Raw genomic sequence first — 10,930 nt, forward strand, 5'->3', positions numbered from 1 at the left:
TTAACTACAAAACCACTTTATTGAAAAAGCAGATTATATCATCTACGGTTAAATGATACGTCCCAGCTTTTAATACATTAAATAACTTTAAACTTTTCATGTTTAGATAAATAAATCTACTTTCCTTTCTTTTATTTATGAAATATCTAGGAAATCAAAGCATTGAACGATACAAAATAAAAGTGATAACAGGAGGCAAGATGTGCTTTCTGAGAACTACAGGGCTACAGAGTACTGTCATTTCCAACACAAGCTGAAAGAAAGGCTAACGTTTATTTACAGAGACTCTAGCTGTACTCTACGTAATAGTAGTACATTTTAAAGGGGATTTAGACATCATGGAGCGTGCATTAGCAGCACTTCTTTCAACAGTTAAATGTTTCCATTCGTTCTCCGCAGGAATGATTCGAGAAAGGTTTGAGGTTTTTGTTTTGTGCGTTTTTAGAATGGAATTTAAAAAAACGCTAGTGTACTGGGACTGACCCAAAATGCTAGTGTACTGGGCCTGACCCAAAACACTAGTGTACTGGGCATGACCCAAAACACTAGTGTACTGGGCATGACCCATGTTCTTGGTAAAACTAGGGCAGGCTGGGAGCGTGCACTTGAAGGCAATTTCTTATTAAGATAAAGTTTCCTGGGTGTTAAGAGGGTAAGCTGGTGAAGTGTGTCCCTCCACAGTGTTGTACTGGACGATGCGCCCAAATTATTGGCTAAATTAAACATTTCTCTGTTTGTCTGCCTGTGTCAAATCAGTAGTATTACAGCAGGTTCCTTGCATGTGTGCGTGTTTATTGGAAGATATCAAACACCCATACACACACACATTGCTATGGTAGAGAGGTGGTGTTGCACAGGTAGAGAGAGTAGAGTGGTGGCGTTGCACAGATAGAGGGTGGAGAGGTGGCATTGCACAGGTAGAGAGGTGCTGTTGCACAGGTAGAGAGTAGAGAGGTGGTGTTGCACAGGTAGAGAGTAGAGAGGTGGTGTTGCACAGGTAGAGGGTGGAGAGGTGGCATTGCACAGGTAGAGAGGTGGTGTTGCACAGGTAGAGAGTAGAGAGGTGGTGTTGCACAGGTAGAGAGGTGGCATTGCACAGGTAGAGAGTAGAGAGGTGGTGTTGCACAGGTAGAGAGGTGGCGTTGCACAGGTAGAGAGTAGAGAGGTGGTGTTGCACAGGTAGAGAGTAGAGAGGTGGTGTTGCACAGGTAGAGAGGTGGTGTTGCACAGGTAGAGAGAGTAGAGAGGCGGTGTTGCTCAGGTAGAGAATAGAGAGGTGGTGTTGCACAGGTAGAGAGTAGAGAGGTGGTGTTGCACAGGTAGAGAATAGAGAGGCGGTGTTGCACAGGTAGAGAGGTGGTGTTGCACAGGTAGAGAGTAGAGAGGTGGTGTTGCACAGGTAGAGAGTAGACAGGCGGTGTTGCATAGGTAGAGAGTAGAGAGGTGGTGTTGCACAGGTAGAGAGTAGACAGGCGGTGTTGCACAGGTAGAGAGTAGAGAGGTGGTGTTGCACAGGTAGAGAGTAGAGAGGTGGTGTTGCAAAGGTAGAGAGGTGGTGTTGCACAGGTGGAGAGGCGGTGTTGCACAGGTAGAGAGTAGAGAGGTGGTGTTGCACAGGTAGAGAGTAGAGAGGTGGTGTTACACAGGTAGAGAGTAGAGGCGGTGTTGCACAGGTAGAGATTAGAGAGGCGGTGTTGCACAGGTAGAGAGTAGAGAGGTGGTGTTGCACAGGTGGAGGGTGTTTTAGCACCCAGGTAGCCCCCCCCCCGCCATCAGCACACACACAGTAGCCCAGCCACTGATGTATACAGGAATGCACATGCACACATTCACAGTCAGTGCTGGCCAAAGGCAGGTCGTGTCTATGGAGCTTAGGAGAGATCAATTTGGAGAGATCAGTTTAGGAGAGATCATCTTAGGAGACATCAGCTCTCTGCTCTGCTCTTGAGCGATAAGCCAGTGATGAGAAATAGCACATGAGTGCAGTGCCAGCTCTCAACAACACACATACGAACACACACACACACACACACACACACACACACACACACACACACACACACACATTCAGTGAGTTAAGGACTGACCTGAAATTAAAAAAAGAAAACAAACAACAAACAAAAAACTGTCATTGGAAACCCAGCAAAAAATTATTTAAAATTAGTTCCTTAAAAAGGGTGTGAAATATACGATTAAATATGAAAAAATACAGCAATATACACCTAACTCCTCCCACAATATTGTGCCCATTCAGTGTGTGTGTGTGTGTGTGTGTGTGAGATCTCTGGAGGGTGCTGTACTAGTCATGAGTAGAACTGGCCCAAGTACAGAGCCCCCACTGAAACACCAGCGCACCAACACAGCGATGGAGCAGGCCCAGTGTGTGTAGTGAGGATCTGTAAAAACACGCACCCAAAACCAACCCAGACACACTCTCGTAGTGCAACACACGCACCCAAAACCAACCCAGACACACTCTCGTAGTGCAACACACGCACCCAAAAACAACCCAGACACCCTTGTAGTGCAACACACGCACCCAAAAACAACCCAGACACACTCTCATAGTGCAACACACGCCCAAAAACAACCCAGACACTTTCGTGGTGCAACACCCACCCAGAAAACAATCCAGACACACTTTCATGGTGCAACACCCACCCCAAAAACAACCCAGACACACTTTCATGGTGCAACTCCAAGGCAGTGAGTGAAACAGTGAGGTGTGAGATTTTCAGTAAAAGCTCACGTCCACGGCGTGGGATGCCCCTGTCTCTCTCTCACACACGCTGCTCTGTCACGGTCTGTCCCTTAGTCCTGCCCCAGAGCACATCAGCTGGCCGGCTTAAAGGTCAACCAGAAGGGCGGCCTCTGGCTCTCTGGGGCTGGTCCATAAGGGTCAGGGGGTCAGAGGTCACAGGTCAAGCCGGTGACATTGTGTCGGGGGGTTGGTGCTGAAGAGGAGGATGAAGGTGGGGGAGGGAGCAATCGGCCGCAGAGTGGAGGTGCACAGGGAGTGTGGGGCAGGGGAGGTCTTCACCGCGTGGGGCTCGCGAGCTCACACGCTCGCACGCTCGGTTTAGAGGGTAGACGCTTTGTGCAGTCACCCTTGACTCCTTCTGGGTGAGAGTCCTGCGTGTCCTATGCTGGTCAGGTGTTTGCACACACACAGACACACACACACCCCTTCCACTACCAAAGCCTCCAGGTGTGTGTGGTTGTGTGTATATTCACAGCTCTGTGACGTGGAGCGGGTAGCCGGGCGGCGGGGGGCCAGGGCCAGGGGCCTTCAGTCTGTGGAGGTGACACCCGTGACAGAGCAGGTGTCTGTCCAGCGGGTAACAGCGATGGCCGTCTTCATCAGTCAACTGTAGGCCACAGTCCTGCCACGCACACACACACACACACACACACAGTTCTGGTGAATTTTATATTTTTTAAAGGTCACGATTTAATTTACTTTGGAAAGGAGTGTACCACAGAAGAATGTTGTGGGTGAGAAAAACAAAATTACACAAGATGCATGTAGTCCAGGAGAAAGAGGCCTGAAGAACGTCCTTTGAGAAGCTCAATAGCACGGTGTCATACCTCAGAGAAAATGGTGCTCATCATATGAGAACTGTTAAAGGTGTGGCTAGTTCTGGAAACGTGAGCTGTTAAAGGCATGACTAGTTCCGGAAACGTGAGCTGTTAAAGGCATGGCTAGCTCTGGAAACGTGAGCTGTTAAAGGCATGGCGAGCTCTGGAAATGTAAGCTGTTAAAGGCATGGCGAGCTCTGGAAACATGAGCTGTTAAAGGCATGGCGAGCTCTGGAAATGTAAGCTGTTAAAGGCATGGCGAGCTCTGGAAATGTGAGCTGTTGAAGGCATGGCTAGCTCTGGAAACATGAGAGGATAAAGGCATGGCTAGCTCTGGAAACGTGAGAGATTAAAGGCATGGCTAGCTCTGGAAACGTGAGCTGTTAAAGGCATGGCTAGCTCTGGAAATGTGAGCTGTTGAAGGCATGGCTAGCTCTGGAAACATGAGAGGATAAAGGCATGGCTAGCTCTGGAAACGTGAGAGATTAAAGGCATGGCTAGCTCTGGAAACGTGAGACGTTAAACACATGACTAGCTCTGAAGGAAGGGTATTTCACAAAGCGGAGTCGCGGCATGTGGTTGTCACCATTTTGCACATTGAAATTGTAGCAGCAGGTTTTAAACAGTGTAAGCGGCTGGTGAACAACTGAGAGCAGCGGTCACTCTCACCGTCACCTCCATCTCCAACCTGCTCTGTCACGGAACTCACCCACACGGCACATGTCACTCCACCACTGCTCAGAGGAAGAACACAGACTGACGTGCGATGAAGCCCTCGTGACGTGCGATTAAGCCATCTCAGATGACGGCCAACCTTCGGTTGACAAAACCGCATCGAACTGCCACACACACACACACACACACACCACCCATTGCTCACCTCACAGTGGTAGCACTCCACGTGGTAATCTTTGTCCATGGACACTACACGTATGGTCTCCTCCGAGCCCTGGAAACAGGCGCACACACACACACACACACACACACACACACACACACACACACACACACACACGCACGTGCGCGCTCAGTGAGCGGACAGTGACTCTTCGTGGTGACACGGGGTGACGAGAGGATGAAGGGGTGTGTGGAGACTCACCTCAGCAGGCAGGATGGGCTGACCACATGAAGCACACTTTGGGGCAAAGACTCTACACAGGCAGTAGACACAGAGACAAGAAGACATACATGACATTCAAGACATACAAGACATTTAAGACAAAACAAGACATATAAAGACATTCTCGTTAGCAGCTTGACGACCTGCAGGATTCCTCCACCAACACAGCTACACACCCTCGGTGTGCTGGATGAGCAGGGTCAGAGAGCCCTGCGCCTCACTTAAAGGTAACGGTTCAGGTAACGGATATGCCTTTGAATTACTTTCATTAGAACGGGGAGTTTTAACAGACTCGGGTGTTAGCGTGTGAGGCTGAGAGCGCGAGCAGCACGTACGTGTGGTAGTCTTTAACACAGTAGATGTTGTTGTCCACGTCCACAGTGAAGGGGACACCGTCCAGACCTTCCTTACAGACAACACAGTAGAAACAGCCTGGGTGATAGGACTTCCCCAGAGCCTGGAGGATCTGCACATGCACGCACGCACGCACACACACACACACACACACACACACACACACACACACACATTGAGCAAAACGGGCACGCCCTGACGTTCCTAGTGCACTTCAGCACTTCAGCAGGTCGGCTTTGTTCCAGTGGACTGAAACACAGTGGTATATGAGAGAGGAAGGTCCTCGCTGAGATATGCACGCTACGGCACATCAGACAGCAGGGGCGTGAGTGTCGCTTCAGGAGCGACCGTGTGTCTGTGTTCTGTGCTGAAATGGAGGTGCGAATTTATTTGACTTAAAACACCAACACCACTGAGGAGATAATCTGGCTGCTCATACCATCTCCATGATGAGGTGTCCACACACAAAACACTTCTCTGCCGTCTGCTGGAAGCCAGAATACTGTGGGAGACATATGTGGGAGACACACACACAAACACACACGCGCACACAAAGTCAATACTCAGCTAGTGAGTGCACACACTAAGCAATAAGGTGTATAAGCCCTTCATGTCGTTTTAGAGTGTGTGACTGTAGGACACACTGGCCTTCATCTGAACTTTGGACTGCTGTGGAAAACAAGCGTGAGGCTGAAGCTCATCTCGAACGTTTCCCTCCTGAAGCACCATAACACAACAGCACGGGTCCTTCCGCTTAACGAGCTGCCATTAACGAACCAAATGCTGGTGTTAAGAGGAAGTGCAACTCTGTGCCAGCATCTAGGGGGCGCTGCTACTCTCTGCTACAGACAGGAGGGGACGCTCAGGGGAGTCATGAGCACTTTTCAGGGGCAGATCTATGAGGAAATGTTTCCCCCCGCTGAGCTAACCCCCCTCAATATTCACACACACAACACACACGGGGTGGGCACATTGCTGACTGAACAGGTTGCAGGCGTCTTAGGGAGGGAAACAACTTCAGGATGGCCATCTGCCAGGCCACTGCCTGTGGGGGGGTGTGGGCACAGGCAGGAAGGGGCGGGACTTGATTCAGATAACAGGTCTTGGGTGGGCACATTTTTAAAGCTGGTCATACTCAGATGGCTGCAAAGGTCCCATGACATGAGCCACAAGGGCCAAATCCTATTCCAGTCTACACGCCGGTCTGCAGGGGGTAGTGTGTTGGCCAGTGGGGGTGAAGGGCAGCGGGGCATAGTTTTAAAAAGGCTGGTCAATACCAGGAAGTTCCACCCCCTCCTAATCCCCCCACTGGACGGCCCATCTGTTAGACACCTGGTGTCGGGGGCAACGGGGTCCTTTTTCAGTAATCAATTCAAAGAGAAGGGGGTTGTGGGATATACACACCTACCATGTGACATAGGACCAGCAGAATTCTAGACCCAAAGACATCAAAGACTTTGGAAATAAATTCATCTTCATCACCGACAGCGGGGGGGTTAGCGGACAAGTCAGATAAAGCATGTCAGAAGTCAAGGTCTCAAGAACAACCCTTCTGGTATCACTCCGTCTGATCCGTCTCACCACGCGTTTCAGAAACATTCCACCATGTTATCACTCTTAATGGCTCACGTTCACGACAGCTCAAATTAATTGGCCCACACTCAGTTGCTGAGAGCTGGAAAGGACACGTGTTACTAGGCAGAAATTTCTGAAGCCCCCCCGACTAACACTTTAAGAGTTCAGATCTCCTGCTAGTGCAAACACTGGAGTCGTGACGGCCAGAGAGCCAGAGCTCATCTGCTCAGAGCGATTCTTCCCTCGTCTTCTGTCTCGCGATCTAATCCTGAAAGCTTGGGGGGCTTCACTGTCCTCCGCTGTTGGGGAAGGGGGGGGGGGGGTGTTCTAGCCAATCACAACATCTGCTCTCCCCTGAGGATTAAAGGGTGCAAAATGCAACCTCTTCCACTCTGTCGGTCCATCCTTGGTCCCTCTTCTCGTGCTATCCAAGTCTCATTCTGCCCCTCCAGCTGTCCATCCACCAGCACCCACACATACAGTGGTTGTACATAAACACACCGTAGTACTGAACACACACACACACACACAAACAGAACTCACCAGGAAGTCTTCTTCACAGTAGACCTTGCCATTCACATTGTAGAACGCCTTCCCTCTCAGTCTCCGTCCTGAGCAAACAGAAATCACGTCACGTGACACAGAAGCCATGGGTGGAGCCTTCCAGTCACAGATGGAGCCTCCACCCTCACTCCCAGCCTTGCCCACAAAGGTGCCAACCTGTGCCACCTTCACATGCAATCCAGCCAATTAGTATCTTCTGACTGAGGGCAAGTTGAGTCTTGATAGGATATTTGAGGCATGTCATTTTTAGGAAGTGTCTAACCCTCTGGGTTACACCCAGGCATCGTGGGAAAGACGTCCTGGAACTAGAATCAGACCACTGGGAAGCCCTGGTTCTCTACCACGGAACCGGAAAACAGCACAAAGAAAAAACCTGTTCTGGGCCCGCCTGTCGTTGGCAAGCCCACTTCAGCTCGTGATGTGTTTGGTAATTATGTGGCGAGTTCAATCAGGTGTGTGTGTGTGAGAGAGAGAGAGAGAGAGAGAGAGAGAGAGAGAGAGAGAGAGAAAGAGAGAGAGAGAGAGAGAGAGAGACAGAACACTGAGTTACATAGGACCTTCGTTACCATGTCAATGACGTGGTGCTAATCTGAATCACTCTGCACTGAACCACGAGAGACCGCTGCCTGAATCTGGAAGAGTCTGGGCTGGAACAGAACATCCTGTCGGAAGTGGGCCACCTGCAGAACTCCCTGTGATTAAACCACGGTGCATCACCTCCGCACATGCACACGGTGAGGCAACAGGTGGGGAAAGCTACATAGTGTGATGTGGAACTACACCCACACACCCCCACCTTAAAAAAGGAATATGACCTCACTTCCATCTCTCCTCCATCTCTCTCTGTCACACTCATCTAGTTCTTGCTGTTGCTTTTAACCGTGTCTGAAATCCAGTTTGCACACCCAAGAAAAGCATTAAATTGACGGAATGTGGACAGAGCCTTGATTTTATCCCTTATGGTACAAACACACACACACACACACACACACACACACACACACACACACAGAAGGGATTCCATAAATCAGTGTGGATGGTGTGCTTTTAACTGTCCTGCTGAGCTGTGTTTCAGTTCCTGGAGCTTGTAGGACAGACCAGTCACCCCCTTTACCCCAAAATTTATGTCCTCATCCCACTCAAACAAAGCCCCAAAAGAAAAGCAGACACACACACACAGACACACACACACACACGCACACACCCACACCCAGCCTAAAAATAGGTTTACACATGCAGGAATGGGTGTCCAACTGAAAGATGTGGAAAGATACTGATGATGAAGAGACACAGGCAGAGAGAGACTGGCAGAGAGACTAGCCTCGACTATAGCCATCTCATGGCAGGGAGACTGCACGATAGCAGGGGTGATGCAGGGCTGATGTGCCCCCTGGGGGTGAGTCGGGGGGAAGCTAGAGACACTGAGTAAAGGGGGACATTCCTTCTGTCTGAGGTCACTGGCTGGTCCATTCACCCCAAACACAGAGGGGGGAGGTGGGAGTCTTCTGCTCCTCCTGCCGGCCTTTGTCCCCTGTGGTCTCTGAGTAACCCATATATAGCTCCTCCACCCTCTACACCCTCTCCTCCTCCACCCTCACCCTCTCCCGGGCTCCTATAAAGTTTTCCCACAGGTGTGGATTCTTAAGTGATTCTCCAGGTGAGTCACGGACTCTGGTACTACACGACCGACCGAGACAGAGTGTCACCGGGACATCAACCCGCCCACATCACACACCTCCAGGATCGGCCTGCCCCTGCTGCTCCCTCAGTGTGTGTGTGTGTGTGTGTGTGTGTGTGTGTGTGTGAGACAGATGTAAAATATCTGGGAGGACCCGGGGAACGATCTGTTTACAAACATGCCTGAAATGGCCGCACCCACTTCACCCTGCCAGAGCCTTTCTATCTCTTTTCCCCAACATCCGCTTTATCGCAAACACACTTATTTTTAGCTCGAGGAGCATAAACAAACAGAGCTGAAATCTCTGCAAATGCTCACGTGAGCTCAACCTATAGCCCCTCATACACCACAGTGCTCACGTGAGCTCAACCTAAAGCCCCTTATACACCACGGTGCTCTGTGCCCTGATCACACCCTCACTTGGAACTGCAGCTCTTATCTAGTAAACACATGTGGGTCTCTACCAAAAGAGAATGACGGAAACAACATCCATTCCTGTGTAGATCCCTATCTACACACACACACACACACTCACGCACACACACACACACGCACGCACGCACGTGTGCACTCACGCACGCACGCACTCACACACACACGCACTCACGCACACACACACTCATACGCACGTGTGCACTCCTGCACGCACACGCACGCAGTCACACACACACTCGCACACGCACACACTTGCGCGCACACACACACGCACTCACATGAGCACTCACACGCACACACTCGCACACACACACTCACTCACTCACTCACACACACACTCACACGCACTCTCATGCGCACTCACACGCACACACACACTCACTCACAGACACACACGCACGCACGCACTCACACATACACACGCACGTACACACTCACGCACGCACGCACACACTCAGGCACTCACACCCACGCATGCACACGCACGCACACACACACTCTCACACACACACACACACACACTCATACACACACACACTCACACATGCACACGCACACTCGCATGCGCGCACTCACACATACGCACGCACAGACTCACACAAGCATGCACGCACACACACACACACACACACACAGTGTGTACGATGCTAAGCACCTGCCCTTCTGGTCTCTTCTTCATGCTTTTTGACACCTTGACACTTTGGCTATCGTCAGCACTGCACTCAGGTTAGCAGCCCAGTACACACACACACACACACACACACACACACACGAATAACCAGGAGAGCGCGCGCGTGTGTGTGACTAGAGTGCAGCTGTTGGCTGGATGTTGAAGGTGGGTGGAGGGCTCTCCACCACCCCCACCCAGCAGCAGGTGGAGAACGGCCAGTGAAGAAGCTCTAGCAAGTGACCAGAATGCCCACTGCTCAAGGAAGGCCTGTCCATAATTACAACATTTATATGCATCCATGAGGTTTACAGGACATGAATATGTGGTGTAATCACATGTGGATGCTTTTCCGTTTCATGTATCTGTACAAAGTCAGGCATCTTTACAGGGTCCTGTATCTTTACAGAGTGAGGCATCTTTACTGGGTCATGTATTTTTACAGGGTCATGTATCTTTAAAGGGTCATTATCATTTTAAAGAAGAATCAGAAGATATTGTGATGTGCCAAAAGGAATTCTGAAGGGTTCAGGGTCTGACCCCTGACTTCCACAGTGCAGTGGAGTTCAGGGTCTGACCTCTAACCTCCACACTGCAGTGGTGTTCAGGGTCTGACCTCTGACCTCCACACTACACACAAGTCAATTCAGAAACAAGGTATGACTATAAACTATTCCAAAAAGCATGCGCACAGACGCACACACACACACACACACACACACACACACACACACACACACACACACACACACACACACACACACACACACACACACTAAAAGATAGATTGTTCCTTATGATAATTTTAATAACTTTGTTTCTTTAGATCCAAGTTTGCTTGTTTTGGAACTGAAATCTCTGTGAGCACAAACAGCTGCATACAGAAGAATTAAAGCCCAGACCGGTGACTTGGCCTGTGAAGGCTGATGAGCAGAAGCATTATGGATGATCCGGATCA

At 50.1% G+C, this 10,930-nt stretch overlaps 1 protein-coding gene across 1 annotated transcript in view; it reads right to left on the reverse strand.

The window, feature by feature from the left end:
• wtip (WT1 interacting protein) overlaps positions 1 to 10,930 on the reverse strand; it is an 18,553-nt gene continuing 7,623 nt past the window's right edge. Inside the window, exons 3-8 of the mRNA XM_027021494.3 lie at positions 7,172 to 7,239; positions 5,493 to 5,555; positions 5,035 to 5,165; positions 4,679 to 4,730; positions 4,460 to 4,528; positions 1 to 3,383 (exon numbers count right to left, since the gene is read on the reverse strand). Coding sequence (XP_026877295.2) covers positions 3,231 to 3,383; positions 4,460 to 4,528; positions 4,679 to 4,730; positions 5,035 to 5,165; positions 5,493 to 5,555; positions 7,172 to 7,239 — 536 coding nt within the window. The 3' untranslated portion in view covers positions 1 to 3,230. The remainder of the gene's footprint in view (positions 3,384 to 4,459; positions 4,529 to 4,678; positions 4,731 to 5,034; positions 5,166 to 5,492; positions 5,556 to 7,171; positions 7,240 to 10,930) is intronic.

Source organism: Electrophorus electricus, chromosome 6 (assembly GCF_041902795.1).
Source record: "Electrophorus electricus isolate QZ-2024a chromosome 6, ASM4190279v1, whole genome shotgun sequence".
Classification (NCBI taxonomy): domain Eukaryota; kingdom Metazoa; phylum Chordata; class Actinopteri; order Gymnotiformes; family Gymnotidae; genus Electrophorus; species Electrophorus electricus.